Raw genomic sequence first — 19,265 nt, forward strand, 5'->3', positions numbered from 1 at the left:
TAATGTAAGAATTCAGAAGAACAGGAGATACCTTGGGATCCTTCAGGAGTTGTTCTAGTAGCAGGAACTCCTTTTCCACTTGGTCTAGCTTATCCTGTTTAGCTGCAACAGAATAGAGGGAAGTGGCAACCAGATTCAATGACCATTTTTAAATGCAAAATGTCTTCACTCCAATCTCTAAAGTCTCTGAGGTCTTTACAGTTCCAATGCTGTTCAAAGATGAAAGCGTTGAATCTCTCCTCAGAGAAGCAGGCTCTTACCTGTCAGTCTATTATCATTAAAAAAAAAGTTACATGCTTCCAACTTACAATGGTGTGAACATCCCATTCCGGAAGTGAGTTATAGGGGCATAGCAAGGAAATGCTGAATTGAACCAAGACAAAACCCCACGAAATAGTAAATCTTCCTGCTCTGCATTGGTCATCTGTCATCCATGGTGGAAACAAATGGGACTTAAAGGACTTTCCCAGATCTGCTGCCTGTAGCACACAGGATCGATCTCTCTCTCTCCCTCTCTTTCTCTGGCTAGCTCCAATTTGCGCCTGTAGCTTTCTTCATTTGATATTCCATCATCCGGACACTTGTTCTGTCCTAATTGCAACTTGGACTTTACCTTTAGAGCATCATGCAGCAACCTCTGCGTGCCTCCTTATAATAAATGTGACCACACCTCACATTGCCTGGCATTACCTAGTCTCTGTGTCTATGGAGTAGGTTTCTGGCTCCCTCAGTCTTGCCCTCATTAAACTCACAAAAAAGTGCCATGTGGATAATGCTGTCAAGTTTTACTGCCAATTTGAGATGTAACTTGACCTTCTTGGACACCAGCTCTACGGGACTCTGTGTGTTGACCCTCAGGAAGTGCTGCTTGGAGGTGAACCCTCCTGTACATGTTCTGTGCTTGGGCTTTCTCCTTTTCCAATAACTTTGAATTTAAAACATCAAAATTTTGAATAAGTGCAGTCTTTCTCTTGGGAAACCTTTCCTGGTGTGCCAGTTTGGAGCAAGAGATTTCAACTTGATGCTAATCTTTAGGAACTGAGGTGCTCCCCCAGAAGTGCTCCCCTTGTGCTGCCTTTGCCTGCACCATTAAATCTTTCCCTTCCCTGACAAACAGCATGTTTGCCAACTCTGCCTTCTGTTCTCTCTAACTTTAACCAGGGTGTAGTAAACAGTAACCATTACATACAGCCTGAATGTCCCTATTTCACTATGCCTTCTACAGAATAAATTAGTCTGTTACTTTAGAATTTAGCTTCAACTGAGTTTTCAGAAATGGACAGGATGCATCTGGAAATTTGGCAAAATAGTATCAGGACCTATAGCCAAGTTCCTAATCATCGTCCCTGTAGTCTTTTAAAACCTCAGAAGCCAGGTCCCCACTGCCCACATTCCTGTCAGCATCCTGAACTCTAAAATTCCCACCAGAATGGCATTCTTAGCCCTGCCTATACCATCCCAAGAATCTTCTAGCTTCTGGCTCCCAGACTCTTCCATAGCCCCTTCTGCAGGTCACTTTTAAAGGTCCACAGACAACCTGATATCAGCAATAACTCTGTTTCTGATGTAAACTTTATGTGCTAGTTGCCTTCGATGAAAGCTGATCACAAAGATGAGGTGTTTGTAAGCTCTCATTCATTATAGAGCACATACCCTCCCTCCATGGGTGATGAAAAGCGACATTACCCCTTACATGCCCTCTACATTTCTAAGAGGACTTCTTAAGATAGACGGTTTGAAAACAAGACTCAGAAGTCCTTGTATGATTTACATTCTGTAGGCACAAAGCTTCACAGCAAAGTATAACAATTACCATTTTGCTTGACTATATTCTCATAGATTTGAATCTCAATTATGGGTAATATGATTTCTGATTTTTTTTTCTGGAAGTGTCTTGTGTTTTGTTCATGCTTTCAATTTCATGGTCTGACTGCCTCCCCGCCCCGCCAATTTTTGTCTTGCTTTGCTTCAGTTTTGTGTGGAAACACAGTGCAGAGAAACAAGATTTTTCGTGGACTTTCAACAGTGCAATATTTCCCGAGATTGCAATGACCATGGGGTAAGTATTTATTCCAACAATAAGGCTTCAGTAACCCAATAAGAAGGCATTATATCTGACTTGGATTTTTGGCCACTTTTATTGTATATGGTGTCATTTATCAAATTTATGACATTATATATTCTAATAATTGTATTTCACTTTATTATACCATACATTACACAACATATAATATAACAGGGTTATATACGTAAAATATAATAAATATGTTATATTTACTGTATTTGTTATAATTTGTAACTCCAGCCTTCTCTTCTTAAAGAACTTGCCAGCTAGTCACAGAATATAGTCCTGGGTGTGTAAAATGTTTGCTGAGCATGTGGGCTGCAGAATGTTCAGAGGGTGCATCCTCATGTAGCCACAGAGCTATACAATCCTCTGCTTATAGAGACAAAGCAAGAGGCAGTAAAGAGATGTTGTCAGAAAGTCATTGCCAGCCTTACCAGGATCCGGGCTGCCCTCTGAAGCTAGAAAGAATTAAGTGACAATTAGCTGGATATTATTGGCAGTTGTGGTTCTTAGGTGTGGTTATAGGGAAGTTGGGAAAAAAGGAAGGTAAAAAAGTGAAAAATGTAACTTAGCTACAGAGACTTAAATATACCCTCTAAAGTATGGACAACTATAAGAGGAAACTTGGTTAATTTATATTGAAACTATGTTTCCTAGAATGCAGTGCTATCTGGTACTGAATTCTTCTTTTTAATTTATCCAGGTTTGCAACAACTTTAATCATTGTCATTGTGATAAAGGATATAACCCTCCCTATTGTGACCCAGTAAAAGGACAGTTTGGAAGCATTGATGACGGCCACAAATATTACCTTGACGGTTAGCTTTGTTAAAATTTTATTTATTAAATGTTAAAGGCCCGAGTTTTCATTACATAGTAACTAATGTAGCAAATAGGGCTTTTCATAAGGTTAAAAAAATGGACCATACAGTTTCTTAGATTCTTTCCCTATTAGTAATGAGATTACACATTAAGATCAAAGCATGCCTGGTGTCAGCAATTCTAATGTAGAAATTCAATTCATATAATTTGAATAGCTGATCTTAGTTATTAGCATTCATTGTCTCCAAAAGTTCTTGTTTAGAATAATATCAGTTATTCATTTGAGACTTTCTTTCTTTCTTCCTTCCTTCCTTCCTTCCTTCCTTCCTTTCTTTTGCAATCTTCCAGACTGCTGTTTCTTCCCATTGACTTTAAAATTGGATGTCTTTTTCCTGCTCTAAAGGTAATATTTGTGGATTTCCTATTTGATATCTCCTTTCTACTATGCTGGAATAGTATCTTGAGATGAAACAAACATAGGTGAGACTTAGAAAATAAGAGATGGTATCCAGCCCACTCAAAATAACAGGGCATTTATGGAAGCCTTGACCTCCTTCTTTTTGAGGTTTTACAGGGACTTGTGGAAGACTTTGGATGGACTTCTCTATGGATATTACTGTTATGATTAAAAACTAAAAGCACGACTGGTTCCTGTGTGTACTGTTCCACACTTCTCTCCTGCGTGGTCACTCCCATGCTAGTTCTGGCACCATTGAGCCATAGAAATTAGTGCAAATTTACTTTAGCAGCTCCATGCTGGCCCCAAAGGTACTCTAACCCCGGGCGGTCTTTGGGCCATCCCAGCATGGCACCTGGCCACTCTGGTCTCTAGTGTTAGTTCCGGCACCTGTGGACCAAATGGAACTAACCATAATTTATCTCTGATTAGTATCTGTGCTCTCTGCTAACCTGGAACTCTCCAGTTCCAGCTACCTGGTAAAATCAGGGCTCTAGAAGTCCGGCATGGGCTAACCTATCACGGCTCCCTGCCATGAGCTCTGCTCACACTCCCAAAAACCCAGTGAAATCATGACTCGATAAAATGCAATTTATCAATCAGATTTGTATTTTAAATTCTCAATCCACAATACACCCTCACAATGAACTCACAACCAATTGATAAAGATACAAACCGCCCACCTAGATAAGATAAATTTGCCTACAGAAATCCATCCCAACTACCTTGACAATTCAAGAGCACCCGGATCTCGGTCATCTTTCTCCATCTCCATCTTGATTCTCCAAGCCCTTCTCTCCTGCTTCTCTCTCTCCTTCTAAAACCTCTGTTCCCACCTCTCTTCCTTCTTGTCCAATGACAGGCCAATGTTTTCTCTTGTCTGCCTTCACCTGCATAATGACATCAACCTACATGTTACAAGAGGATACACAGCCATATCAAATGATGTGCTATGGTTGTTTACGCAGCACATTCACTCTTGTGTGACACAGAGTTTTATAACAGAAGATTTTGGTCCCTTTTTGTGTCCTAGGACCACGTAAAGGCATTTACTAAGATTACTTTCTTGTCATATGCAATAGAAGGCAACCTTCCTGGACAGGAACAAGTTAACTGTCATTGTTACCTGACACAGAAAGCTTGTGATTGTACCATCTGATAAAAATTTTTATTTAAAATCAGGAACAGGACCATTCTTTTTTTTTTTTTCCCCTAGTTAGACAAGATTTATTGGAACATCATCTGGGTGGCAGACTTACTTCTAGCTCTTTGAGAATCCTTGACATTGATTTCTACAGGAGAAGAACCAGTGTGCCATCCCACCAAGAGTGAATATGGGTCTCCCTTTTGCCATACAGAGCATCCCCAACATTTGCGGTGAGCTCTCTGGTTGATTTTCGCCCTTCCGACTTTGGATGAGATTAAATACCAAAGCTGTTTTGACTTGAATCTCCCGTAGTTTCTTGGAACAATGAAAAGCTTGCTGTTGTTACTTCTTTTTTGAGAAATCTCTGTTCAGAGATATAGTGTCCTTAGAACTTTGATTGGGACTGCAATACATCCCTACGTTGTGTTTCGTAGGAAGGCATTTTTTTACAGGATTCATTCTGATTCATGGACTCGGTCTGGCTGGACTCACAACAGCAACCAACCAAACAAGGACAAAAAACAGGACTTGGATTTTTTTTTCTTTTGGTCAGAGCAGGAAGATGAGGATGAGGAAGAGGCAGTCTTCTTGGAAATTCACTGCCTCTACTGTCTAGCCAAGGCTCTTATGCCTATAATGGAATCCATCTAATTCTTAGTCTCAAGGTCCTCTCCCTGCTCCCAAGACATCACTGTAACTACTTTTAAGGGTTCTGGGGTTACAGACTGATTCCAGGCTGGAACAAAAAGGGGCTGATGTAGAAAGGGCAGCAGTAAGAGCACCTTAGAGGAGGGTCAGTCTCTGGAGCCACGCCAGGACTTCACAGATGGCCATTTGATGACAGCATGCATCCTCCAAGCATCCGTCACATGCCAAAGGCGAGATAGTTAACACTAATGTAATTCTAGTCAAGAAAACAGTTGGCAGAGTTTTACCCTCATTAGAGGAAGAGACATCATTTGTCAATGATGTCTACTATAAGACATGCACCCTGTAGGAGGCCATCACTTTGCCTTAAGAACCCTTATATATGCTTTTTCCTGGCCACTGTAAGTTCAGAAGTCAGCCACTGGGTCTACTTGATTGCAACCTCATGAGGAAACAACTTAAGAAACAAAGTCAACTCTCTCCCTAGAGACACAGCCAGAATACAGCAAACACAGAGGCGTATGCCAGCAGCAAACCACTGATTTGAGAATAGGACCCCCATTGAAGGAATCAGAGAAAGAACTGGAAGAGCTTGAAGGGCCTCGAGACCCCATATGTACAACAATGCCAAGCAACCAGAGCTTCCAGGGACTAAGCCACTACCTAAAGACTATACATGGACTGACCCTGGACTCTGACCTCGTAGGGTAGCAATGAATATCCTAGTAAGAGCACCAGTGGAAGGGGAAGCCCTGGGTCCTGCTAAAGACTGAACCCCAGTGAACTAGATTGTTGGGGGAGGGGGGCAAGGGAGGGGAGGATGGGGAGGAATACCCACAAAGAAGGGGAGGGGGAGGGGGATGTTTGCCTGGAAACCGGGAAAGGGAATAACACTCGAAATGTATATAAGAAATACTCAAGTTAATTAAAAAAAAAAAAAAAAAAATTAAAAAAAAAAAAAAAAAAAAAAAAAAGAAAAAAAATGGAACAAGGTATGCCCAGTGTACTGTGATTGGTGTAGCATCTCTGTGAACCTACCCTTCTTTCAGCATTAACACATTTACTATGTAATGTCCAACATTTTTGTGTTCATTTTCTTTACTAATCATTAGGGGAGTGTTTCCTTTAGATTTGTGAGTACAGTAGGCTTCATATACTTTAGATAGTAAACGTGCGGGGTTGTTATGAAATATTTCATTTCTTGCATTTTGTTGGGCATTGTTGGCCTTGACCATATATTTGCATGTCTTTTTAAAAAAATATATTCACTTTTATAAAAAAAAAAGAAAAAAAAAAGAAACAAAGTCAACAAGGAAAATTATTAATAATATAATTAGCCTAAATCTTCTTCAGTAAAGCAAAAGTGTAATTAGTTGTGCAACTGGCTGGATTGTGTTCTAGAACCATCCAGAGGGAACAGGTTAGAGAAACTGTCTTCTCTAGATCTAGATTGACAAAGGCTTTGCTCCATAGATGTAAGGTTCACTGTGCAGCTGGCTGTTAGCTCCGCCAGACTCCTCTTTAAAGATGGGGTGTCCAGGAACCCTGTAAGAGGGGTCAGTTTACATAGCTAAAGCATCGTCCCAGTAGTAGATGCTCCTGACCACTTACTAGACATAATGTCGATCGGGAGGGGTTACCATGGGCTAAACCTTAGTGAAACACAGAGTTCTTCATCGTCACAATAAGACAGCAGCGTGGTAAAAAAAAAAAAAAAAAAAAAAAAAAAAAAAAATCCCAGTGTGGGGTCCCCACCCCCAACCCCCCACTCCTACCCTCCCCCACCTTAGACCATTTATGTTCCCAGATGAAAGACACACCTGTAGCCTTTATATTCTAATAAGCCTTAAGCAGCACAAAAGCCGGGCAGCTGCCTACCCTCCATGCTGTTAGAATCCATTTGCCTACTGATAGCTCCAAGTTACTACTTACTAATTTCTATGTTCTGTTTGGCCTGCTTTTAACTGTAATTGGTCAGCCCACGTGGGCACTTTTTTTTTTAATGGCTCAGCTATCCCAATGCGGCTCTCTTTTTTCCTTCCTGCACATTCTTCCCCTTCCACAGGATTCCCCCTTTCCTTCTACATGGTCTGTATCCCAGGAAACCTAAACCCGCCTATGTCTCGTCTCCCCAGCTATTGGCTGCTGGCGTCTTTATTTACCAATCAGAATTTACTTGGGGCAGGGTCCCTCAGGCTACATTCAGACTCCAAATCTTGGGAGCCCAGCACTTAGCGTTACAATGAAGAGTAAAAGATAAAAACCTCAACAGGGCACCATCTAATTGATCCCCCCCTGGATCTTTAAAGTAAGATTTTTTTCCAGTGCCTTCCAATGGACACCATGTGGGTATCCTGAATAATTAACCCCAAGCCTCCGAATTTGTAGCAGAGTATCTGGCGGCTTGGGTGCTGAGGTCACAGATGGACGGACGCATTACAGCTGTGAGAGATGCTATTTCAAAGAGAGTGTTTTACACGAGTTTTTGTTTGTTTGTTTAGATTTAACCTCAGCGTTTAAGAACACAGCCTTGTCGTCATCTGCAGAGAGACACTGTACAGTACTGCATTGAGCTAAAGTCTTGTCCCATATCTGACATATGCGGGGGGGGGCAGGCGCAGGATATTCTTCCTTTAAGTCCCTCTGACCTCTGACCACACCAGTGTAGGCTTCCAAGTCTGGCTATTGAAAACCCAGAGAGTTACTTCCAGGAGCCTGTCATTTTTAATTATGGTGTGATATTTAGGCGAGGCTTAAAAATTAACATTTAAAAAATAAAACTCGACTAGACATACACAGTAAATCATTACTTAATTATATATACTCTAAATAACTTTTTCAGGCCCTTATAACTTGAGTGCGTATGCTTTCCAGCAAGACAAACAAACAAACAAACAAACAAACATTTAGCCATCTAGATACACAGATATTTTTGTTGTTGTTTTTTTTTTTTTTTTTCTCAAGGCAGTGTTTCTCTGTGTAGTCCTGACCGTCCTGGAACTCACTCTGTAGAACAAGCTGGTGTCAAACTCCTAGAGATCTGCCTATCTGTCTCCTGAGTGCTGGGATTAAAGGCATGTACCACCATGCTCGGCCAAATGATTTATTAAGGATATTTTTATTTTTACATCCTAACATTTTACCACAAGTCATAGCAATACCAAGAAGTAAATTCTAACATGTTAGGCATGTCCCCTCTTAAGGTTCCGAGGACGAATCCATGTTTTGTTTTACCACAGCTCACTCTGTCGGACCAGTGAGCCTGTAACACTGTCACCCCATGAAACCAAAGCTAAGTCCTTAAGTATGGTGATGAACTAGGAGTGGAATTGAAGTTGGAAGTGGAGTAGCATGAAAAGAAGGGAAGGTGTGGGCTTGGAGCAAGTATAAACCTAGCAAGCCAGCTCCCACTGGAGCTCAAACGCAAAAAGAACTCCATAGTCTTGATAGTGTACCCTCATGCTTCCTGGGGTCACCCATGAAGGTACATAAAGGCCCTGTCCTTTTGGCTGTAGAAGCATCCTTGGCCTGGGTCTGCAATATTCACAAAAATTAAAGATATGTCTCCATCTTCCAAGACTGAACAGAACCTGTCTTAGCTCCTTAAGCGGGAGTCATGGTAGTAGCCCCCCGATGATCATAGGAATACTTTCCAGATAATTCTTCTTTTACAGGAGAGGGCATGTTTGTAGCTGATGGCTCTCCTGTCCCTGTTCCCTTTGGCCCAAACTGACAGTGTCTCTGCTGGCATAGATCTGTTTCTTCTGGTCTAATCCCACATTCCTGGTTTCTTCAGAGATGGCTGGTTAAATCCATGATTCCCGTGTGTGTGTGTGTGTGTGTGTGTGTGTGTGTGTGTGTGTGTGTGTGTGCCACACACAGATGTGGGCATGTGCATGTGCCTGTGTGTATGTATATGTGATATATATATATATATATACACACACATATATATACACACATATATACATGTATATATTACTCCCATATATATCGTTTTATATATGTGTATATAAAACATTATATATAACATTATATAAATATATAATATTTTATATATATTTATGGTTTTCTAAGAACTCTTTAGTATCCTTTAGAGAACACACTTTTTTTTTCTTTTCTTTTCTTTTTTTTTTTATTATTAACTTGAATATTTCTTATATACATTTCGAGTGTTATTCCCTTTCCGGTTTCGGGCAAACATCCCCCCCCCTCCCCTTCCTTATGGGTGTTCCCTCCCCACCCTCCCCTATTGCCCCCCCCAACTGTCTAGTTCACTGGGGGTTCAGTCTTAGCAGGACCCAGGGCTTCCTCTTCCACTGGTGCTCTTACTAGGATATTCATTGCTACCTATGAGGTCAGAGTCCAGGGTCAGTCCATGTATATATAGTCTTTAGGTAGTGGCTTAGTCCCTGGAAGCTCTGGTTGCTTGGCATTGTTGTACATATGGGGTCTCGAGCCCCTTCAAGCTCTTCCAGTTCTTTCTCTGATTCCTTCAATGGGGGTCCTATTCTCAGTTCAGTGGTTTGCTGCTGACATTCGCCTCTGTATTTGCTGTATTCTGGCTGTGTCTCTCAGGAGCGATCTACACTTCTGCACTTCTTTGCTTCATCCATCTTATCTAATTGGGTGGCTGTATATATATGGGCCACATGTGGGGCAGGCTCTGAATGGGTATCCTTCAGTCTCTGTTTTAATCTTTGCCTCTCTTCCCTGCCAAGGGTATTCTTGTTCCCTTTTTAAAGAAGGAGGAAGCATTCACATTTTGATCATCCGTCTTGAGTTTCATTTGTTCTAGGCATCTAGGGTAATTCAGGCATTTGGGCTAATAGCCACTTATCAATGAGTGCATACCATGTATGTCTTTCTGTGATTGGGTTAGCTCACCAGGATGATATTTTCCAGTTCCAACCATTTGCCTACAAATTTCATAAAAAGTCGATGTTTTTATAGCTGAGTAATATTCCATTGTGTAGATGTACCACATTTTCTGTATCCATTCCTCTGTTGAAGGGCATCTGGGTTCTTTCCAGCTTCTGGCTATTATAAATAAGGCTCAACATAGTGGAGCACGTGTCTTTTTTTATATGTTGGGGCATCTTTTGGGTATATGCCCAAGAGAGGTATAGCTGATCCTCAGGCAGTTCAATGTCCAATTTTCTGAGGAACCTCCAGACTGATTTCCAGAATGGTTGTACCAGTCTGCAATCCCACCAACAATGGAGGAGTGTTCCTCTTTCTCCACATCCTCCCCAGCATTTGCTGTCACCTGAGTTTTTGATCTTAGCCATTCTCACTGGTGTGAGGTGAAATCTCAGGGTTGTTTTGATTTGCATTTCCCTGATGACTAAAGATGTTGAACATTTCTTTAGGTGTTTCTCAGCCATTCGGCATTCCTCAGCTGTGAATTCTTTGTTTAGCTCTGAACCCCATTTTTTAATAGGGTTATTTGTCTCCCCTGCGGTCTAACTTTTGAGTTCTTTGTATATTTGGATATAAGGCCTCTATCTGTTGTAGGATTGGTAAAGATCTTTTTCCCAATCTGTTGGTTGCCGTTTTGTCCTAACCACAGTGTCCTTTGCCTTACAGAAGCTTTGCAGTTTTATGAGATCCCATTTGTCGATTCTTGATCTTAGAGCATAAGCCATTGGTGTTTTGTTCAGGAAATTTTTTCCAGTGCCCATGTGTTCCAGATGCTTCCCTATTTTTCTTCTATTAGTTTGAGTGTGTCTGGTTTGATGTGGAGGTCCTTGATCCACTTGGACTTAAGCTTTGTACAGGGTGATAAGCATGGATCGATCTGCATTCTTCTACATGTTGACCTCCAGTTGAACCAGCACCATTTGCTGAAAATGCTATCTTTTTTCCATTGGATGGATTTGGCTCCTTTGTCAAAAATCAAGTGACCATAGGTGTGTGGTTCATTTCTGGTCTTCAATTCTGTTCCATTGGTCTATCTGTCTGTCTCTGTACCAATACCATGCAGTTTTTATCACTATTGCTCTGTAATACTGCTTGAGTTCAGGGATAGTGATTCCCCTGAAGTCCTTTTTTTATTGATGAGGATAGTTTTAGCTATCCTGGGTCTTTTTGTTATTCCAGATGAATTTGCAAATTGTTCTGTCTAACTCTTTGAAGAATTGGATTGGTATTTTGATGGGGATTGCATTGAATCTGTAGATCGCTTTTTGGTAAAATGGCCATTTTTACTATATTAATCCTGCCAATCCATGAGCATGGGAGATCTTTCCACCTTCTGAGGTCTTCTTCAATTTCTTTCTTCAGTGTCTTGAAGTTCTTATTGTACAGATCTTTTACTTGCTTGGTTAAAGTCACACCGAGGTACTTTTATATTATTTGGGTCTATTATGAAGGGTGTCGCTTTCCCCAATTTCTTTCTCGGTTGTTTCTTTTTGTGTAGAGGAAGGCTACTGATTTATTTGAGTTAATTTTATACCCAGCCACTTTGCTGAAGTTGTTTATCAGCTTTAGTAGTTCTCTGGTGGAACTTTTGGGATCACTTAAATATACTATCATATCATCTGCAAATAGTGATATTTTGACTTCTTCTTTTTCCCGATCTGTATCCCCTTGACCTCCTTTTTGTTGTCTGATTGCTCTGGCTAGAACTTCAAGGACTATATTGAATAAGTAGGGAGAGAGTGGGCAGCCTTGTCTAGTCCCTGATTTTAGTGGGATTGCTTCAAGTTTCTCTCCATTTAGTTTAATGTTAGCCACTGGTTTGCTGTATATGGCTTTTACTATGTTTAGGTATGGGCCTTGAATTCCTATTCTTTCCAGGACTTTTATCATGAAGGGGTGTTGAATTTTGTCAAATGCTTTCTCAGCATCTAATGAAATGATCATGTGGTTTTGTTCTTTCAGTTTGTTTATATAATGGATCACGTTGATGGTTTTCCATATATTAAACCATCCCTGCATGCCTGGGATGAAGCCTACTTGATCATGGTGGATGATTGTTTTGATGTGCTCTTGGATTCGGTTTGCCAGAATTTTGTTGAGTATTTTTTATCGATGTTCATAAGGAAATTGGTCTGAAGTTCTCTTTCTTTGTTGGGTCTTTTGTGTGGTTTAGGTATAAGAGTAATTGTGGCTTCATAGAAGGAATTCGTAGTGCTCCATCTGTTTCAATTTTGTGGAATAGTTTGGATAATATTGGTATGAGGTCTTCTATGAAAGTCTGATAGAATTCTGCACTAAACCCGTCTGGACCTGGGCTCTTTTTGGTTGGGAGACCTTTAATGACTGCTTCTATTTCCTTAGGAGTTATGGGGTTGTTTAACTGGTTTATCTGTTCCTGATTTAACTTCGGTACCTGGTATCTGTCTAGGAAGTTATCCATTTCCTGCAGATTTTCAAGTTTTGTTGAATATAGTCTTTTATAGTAAGATCTGATGATTTTTTGAATTTCCTCTGAATCTGTAGTTATGTCTCCCTTTTCATTTCTGATTTTGTTAATTTGGACACACTCTCTGTGTCCTCTCGTTAGTCTGGCTAGGGGTTTATCTATCTTGTTGATTTTCTCAAAGAACCAACTTTTGGTTCTGTTGATTCTTTCTATGGTCCTTTTTGTTTCTACTTGGTTGATTTCAGCTCTGAGTTTGATTATTTCCTGCCTTCTACTCCTCCTGGGTGTATTTGCTTCTTTTTGTTCTAGAGCTTTTAGTTGTGCTGTCAAGCTGCTGACATATGCTCTTTCCTGTTTCTTTCTGCAGGCACTCAGCGCTATGAGTTTTCCTCTTAGCACAGCTTTCATTGTGTCCCATAAGTTTGGGTATGTTGTACCTTCATTTTCATTAAATTCTAAAAAGTTTTTAATTTCTTTCTTTTATTTCTTCCTTGACCAGGTTATCATTGAGTAGAGCATTGTTCAATTTCCACGTATATGTGGGCATTCTTCCCTTATTGTTATTGAAGACCAGCTTTAGGCCGTGGTGGTCCGATAGCACGCATGGGATTATTTCTATCTTTCTGTACCTGTTGAGGCCCGTGTTTTGACCAATTATATGGTCAATTTTGGAGAAAGTACCATGAGGAGCTGAGAAGAAGGTATATCCTTTTTTTGCTTTAGGGTAGAACGTTCTATAAATATCCGTTAAGTCCATTTGGCTCATGACTTCTCTTAGTCTGTCTACGTCTCTGTTTAATTTCTGTTTCCATGATCTGTCCATTGATGAGAGTGGGGTGTTGAAATCTCCTACTATTATTGTGTGAGGTGCAATGTGTGTTTTGAGCTTTAGTAAGGTTTCTTTTTACGTATGTAGGTGCCCTTGTATTTGGGGCATAGATATTTAGGATTGAGAGTTCATCTTGGTGGATTTTTCCTTTGATGAATATAAAGTGTCCTTCCTTATCTTTTTTGATGACTTTTAGTTGAAAATTGATTTTATTTGATATTAGAATGGCTACTCCAGCTTGCTTCTTCTGACCATTTGCTTGGAAAGTTGTTTCCCAGCCTTTCACTCTGAGGTAGTGTCTGTCTTTGTCTCTGAGGTGTGTTTCCTGTAGGCAGCAGAATGCAGGGTCCTCGTATGCATCCAGTTTGCTAATCTATGTCTTTTTTATTGGGAGTTGAGGCCATTGATGTTGAGAGATATTAAGAATAGTGATTATTGCTTCCTGTTATATTCATATTTGGATGTGAGGTTGTGTTTGTGTGCTTTTCTTCTCTTTGTTTTGTTGCCAAGACGATTAGTTTCTTGCCTCTTCTAGGGTATAGCTTGCCTCCTTATGTTGGGCTTTACCATTTATTATCCTTTGTAGTGCTGGATTTGTAGAAAGATATTGTGTAAATTTGGTTTTGTCATGGAATATCTTGGTTTCTCCATCTATGTTAATTGAGAGTTTTGCAGGATACAGTAGCCTGGCCTGGCATTTGTGTTCTCTTAGGGTCTGTATGACATCAGTCCAGGATCTTCTGGCCTTCATAGTTTCTGGCGAGAAGTCTGGTGTGATTCTGATAGGTCTGCCTTTATATGTTACTTGACCTTTTTCCCTTACTGCTTTTAATATTCTTTCTTTATTTTGTGCGTTTAGTGTTTTGACTATTATGTGACGGAGGTGTTTCTTTTCTGGTCCAATCTATTTGGAGTTCTGTAGGCTTCTTGTATGCCTATGGGTATCTCTTTTTTAGGTTAGGGAAGTTTTCTTCTATGATTTTGTTGAAGATATTTACTGGTCCTTTGAGCTGGGAGTCTTCACTCTCTTCTATACCTATTATCCTTAGGTTTGATCTTCTCATTGAGTCCTGGATTTCCTGTATGTTTTGGACCAGTAGCTTTTTCCGCTTTACATTATCTTTGACAGTTGAGTCAATGATTTCTATGGAATCTTCTGCTCCTGAGATTCTCTCTTCCATCTCTTGTATTCTGTTGGTGACGCTTGTATCTACAGCTCCTTGTCTCTTCTTTTGGTTTTCTATATCCAGGGTTATTTCCATGTGTTCTTTCTTGATTGCTTCTATTTCCATTTTTAATTCCTTCAACTGTTTGATTGTGTTTTCCTGGAATTCTTTCAGGATTTTTTTGCGATTCCTCTCTGTAGGCTTCTACTTGTTCTCTAAGGGAGTTCTTCATGTCTTTCTTGAAGTCCTCCAGCATCATGATCAAATATGATTTTGAATCTAGATCTTGCTTTTCTGGTGTGTTTGGATATTCCATGCTTGTTTTGGTGGGAGAATTGGGCTCCGATGATGCCATGTAGTCTTGGTTTCTGTTGCTTGTGTTCCTCGCTTGCCTCTCGCCATCAGATTATCTCTAGTGTTACTTTGTTCTGCTATTTCTGACAGTGGCTAGACTGTCCTATAAGCCTGTGTGTCAGGAGTGCTGTAGACCTGTTTTCCTGTTTTCTTTCAGCCAGTTATGGGGACAGAGTGTTCTGCTTTTCGTGTGTGTAGTTTTGCCCCTCTACAGGTCTTCAGCTGTTCCTGTGGGCCTGTGTCTTGAGTTCACCAGGCAGGTCACTTGCAGCAGAAAAGTTGGTCTTACCTGTGGTCCCGAGGCTCAAGTTCGCTCTCGGGGTGCTGCCCACGGGCTCTCTGCGGTGGCAGCAACCGGGAAGATCTGCGCCGCCTCTTCCGGGAGCCTCCGTGCACCGGGGTTCCAGATGGCCTCCGTTGTTTTCCTCTGGAATCAGTAATGTGTGCAGAGAGCAGTCTCTTCTGGTTTCGCAGGCGTGTCTGCCTCTCTGAAGGTTTAGCTCTCCCTCCCACGGGATTTGGGTGCAGAGAACTGTTTATCCGGTCTGTTTCCTTCAGGTTCCGGCGGTGTCTCAGGCAGGGCTCCTGCCTCTCCTGGGCCCTCTCCCACGGGAGCCCAGAGGCCTTATACAGTTTCCTCTTGGGCCAGGGATGTGGGCAGGGATGGGCAGTGTTGGTGGTCTCTTCCGCTCTGCAGCCTCAGGAGTGCCCACCTGACCAGGCGGTGAGGTCTCTCTCCCACGGGTTTTGGGAGCAGAGAGCTGCTGCAGGCCGGGATCTGCGGGTGTGGGACTTCCGGTAAACACAGGATGTGCCCGGTCCTAGAGGAATTCTGCCTCCGTGTGTCCCGAGATCACCAGGCCGCTTTCTTGCAGCAGGAAAGTTGGTCTTACCTGTGGTCCCGAGGCTCAAATTCGCTCGCGGGGTGCTGCCCACGGGCTCTCTGCAGTGGCAGCAACCGGGAAGATCTGCGCCGCCTCTTCCGGGAGCCTCCGTGCACCAGGGTTCCAGATGGCCTCCGTGTTTTCCTCTGGAATCAGTAATGTGTGCAGAGAGCAGTCTCTTCCGTTTCAAGAGGCGTGTCTGCCTCTCTGAAGGTTTAGCTCTCCCTCCCACGGGATTTGGGTGCAGAGAACTGTTTATCCGGTCTGTTTCCTTCAGGTTTCAGGGGTGTCTCAGGCAGGGCTCCTGCCTCTCCTGGGCCCTCTCCCACGGGAGCCCAGAGGCCTTATACAGTTTCCTCTTGGGCCAGGGATGTGGGCAGGGGTGGGCAGTGTTGGTGGTCTCTTCCGCTCTGCAGCCTCAGGAGTGCCCACCTGACCAGGCGGTGAGGTCTCTCTCCCACGGGTTTTGGGAGCAGAGAGCTGCTGCGGGCCGGGATCTGCGGGTGTGGGACTTCCGGTAAACACAGGATGTGCCCGGTCCTAGAGGAATTCTGCCTCCGTGTGTCCCGAGATCACCAGGCCGCTTTCTTGCAGCAGGAAAGTTGGTCTTACCTGTGGTCCCGAGGCTCAAATTCGCTCGCGGGGTGCTGCCCACGGGCTCTCTGCAGTGGCAGCAACCGGGAAGATCTGTGCCGCCTCTTCCGGGAGCCTCCGTGCACCAGGGTTCCAGATGGCCTCCGGTGTTTTCCTCTGGAATCAGTAATGTGTGCAGAGAGCAGTCTCTTCCGGTTTCGCAGGCGTGTCTGCCTCTCTGAAGGTTTAGCTCTCCCTCCCACGGGATTTGGGTGCAGAGAACTGTTTATCCGGTCTGTTTCCTTCAGGTTTCGGCGGTGTCTCAGGCAGGGCTCCTGCCTCTCCTGGGCCCTCTCCCACGGGAGCCCAGAGGCCTTATACAGTTTCCTCTTGGGCCAGGGATGTGGGCAGGGGTGGGCAGTGTTGGTGGTCTCTTCCGCTCTGCAGCCTCAGGAGTGCCCACCTGACCAGGCGGTGAGGTCTCTCTCCCACGGGTTTTGGGAGCAGAGAGCTGCTGCGGGCCGGGATCCGCGGGTGTGGGACTTCCAGTAAACACAGGATGTGCCCGGTCCTAGAGGAATTCTGCCTCCATGTGTCCCGAGATCACCCGGCAGGTCACTCGCAGCAGGAAAGTTGGTCTTACCTGTGGTCCCGAGGCTCGAATTCGCTCGCGGGGTGCTGCCCACGGGCTCTCTGCAGTGGCAGCAACCGGGAAGATCTGCGCCGCCTCTTCCGGGAGCCTCCGTGCACCAGGGTTCCAGATGGCCTCCGGTGTTTTCCTCTGGAATCAGTAATGTGTGCAGAGAGCAGTCTCTTCTGGTTTCGCAGGCGTGTCTGCCTCTCTGAAGGTTTAGCTCTCCCTCCCACGGGATTTGGGTGCAGAGAACTGTTTATCCGGTCTGTTTCCTTCAGGTTCCGTCGGTGTCTCAGGCAGGGCTCCTGCCTCTCCTGGGCCCTCTCCCACGGGAGCCCAGAGGCCTTATACAGTTTCCTCTTGGGCCAGGGATGTGGGCAGGGGTGGGCAGTGTTGGTGGTCTCTTCCGCTCTGCAGCCTCAGGAGTGCCCACCTGACCAGGCGGTGAGGTCTCTCTCCCACGGGTTTTGGGAGCAGAGAGCTCCACACTTCTTTTTCCACATGTGAGCAGGTTGAGCATTTTTTCTATGAACTTACTTCTTTCATCTGCCTTTTGACTCTTGGATTATGCCATCGGCAATCTGGAAGGTATATACTACAACTTCAACATTTTCATTTAGAATCTCCTCTGGTAAATACTCCTTTGAAGGGCTTGGAAAATTCCTTCCTTTACAAACCACCAAAGCACAGGGTAGCTAAGAGTTTGCCACCCCGTACCAGCAATAGTGTTTCGCCGGAGGCTAGCGTGCTCCTTGTTTCTGTCTGAGGCACCACTAGACTTGACTTTAATGTTGGCGAGTCACCAATTTCCTATCCTTGATTCTTTATGCAGTTTCTAAGAAGATGCAGACCTCCTCACAATTTCGCCTTTCCCCCCTTCAACCCTCATTGAAATAATTTTAAAATGTAATTTCGTCTTCACGACAGTTGATGTATTTATGCCTCTCTCCACCACTCCAGTGTCGCGTTCGTACTCTCAAGTATCAGTTGGGATGACACCCGATTCTAAGTACCAAACCTGCACTTGTTGGGCTTCTTTGAATAAGCATGAGGGACAGTTATGCGTAAAGATAGAACGATTGATTTTCTACCCTTGACATACTTGAAATGGTTTCACAGTAATATGTAGACTGCATAGTATGTTAGATCTGCAGGGTACGTTGATAAACTGGAAAAGAATTAAATAAACCATTGTGATTGTCTTACCATCTAAGAAATTACTAGGTTGTATATTAATTAATACATTTATATACATGAATATTATACACACAATAGTAATAAAAAAGAGGGTATGGGGGTGAAGAGATGGCTCAGTGGTTAAGAGCACTGACTGCTCTTCCAGAGGTCCTGAGTTCAATTCCCAGCACCCACATGGTGGCTCACAACCATCTGTAATGGGACCCAGTGCCCTCTTCTGGTGTCTGAAGAGAACTACAGTCTGAAGATGAGTTACAGTGTGCTCATATACACAAAATAAATAAATCCCTCTTAAAAAGGAGGGCATGAATTTGAAAGAAAGCAAGGAGGACATTGGAGGGCGTGAAGGGCAGAAAGGGAAAAGGGAAAAATTATTTAGAAAAAAACATACTAAAACTTCAATAAAATATATTGATCTAACTTTAAGTTTTTTTTTTAATTATACTGTGGTATATATGGATGGTGTATATATGTCTAATGTTGGGGAATAATTCTGGTAATGATATATTTTCTACTTTTCCATTTGGTTACTAGAATCTCAAGACACAACTTAAAATTGGTGTTTTTCTCCTTCTAGAAGGGAAAAGCGCTAAGCAGCAGAATCGTGGTATTCACCCAAAGCAGCAACTCCAGCTTATTCTGTATATAACACTGCCCTTGATTATGATTATCTCGGCTGTATTTATAAAGCAAAGCAAACTGAGTCGGCTATGCGGCAGAGAAAGAAGTGAAGGCACCAGGTATCTATTAGATATGCGCACACATTCACCATCATCGGATCCAGTGGGCCAAGACAAAATGATTGGTCTTCATTAAAAATAAGATTGTAGGCAAGGTGATGCGGAGAGAGGCACAGGCATACTTTGCAAAAATGGGTTGATTTCCACGTGTGTCCTCATCCCTGAAACCACTCGCTTTATCACCAGCATCCCCGAGAAAGGCAGTGCTGCTTGCAGGCATCTCGCAGGCAAGTTTAGCCTCTCAGTTCACTGGTCCTGTCGGTTGGCCATGCTGTCCCATTGTTAGGCTCACATCACGGTGAACTCTAATATCAAAATGAAAAGCCACAGTCTAAATTTATTATCCTAGACACTTACGTGACTTCTCCACACAGTAA

At 42.9% G+C, this 19,265-nt stretch overlaps 1 protein-coding gene across 2 annotated transcripts in view; it reads left to right on the forward strand.

Moving 5' to 3' along the window:
- LOC116914663 (disintegrin and metalloproteinase domain-containing protein 5) overlaps positions 1 to 19,265 on the forward strand; it is a 75,780-nt gene that overhangs the window by 44,396 nt on the left and 12,119 nt on the right. For both annotated transcript variants that reach the window (XM_032919066.1, XM_032919065.1), the window contains exons 17-19: positions 1,973 to 2,059; positions 2,772 to 2,886; positions 18,726 to 18,888. In XM_032919066.1, the coding sequence (XP_032774957.1) occupies positions 1,973 to 2,059; positions 2,772 to 2,886; positions 18,726 to 18,888 (365 nt within the window). The remainder of the gene's footprint in view (positions 1 to 1,972; positions 2,060 to 2,771; positions 2,887 to 18,725; positions 18,889 to 19,265) is intronic.

This window comes from Rattus rattus, chromosome 13, assembly GCF_011064425.1.
Source record: "Rattus rattus isolate New Zealand chromosome 13, Rrattus_CSIRO_v1, whole genome shotgun sequence".
Lineage (NCBI taxonomy): Eukaryota > Metazoa > Chordata > Mammalia > Rodentia > Muridae > Rattus > Rattus rattus.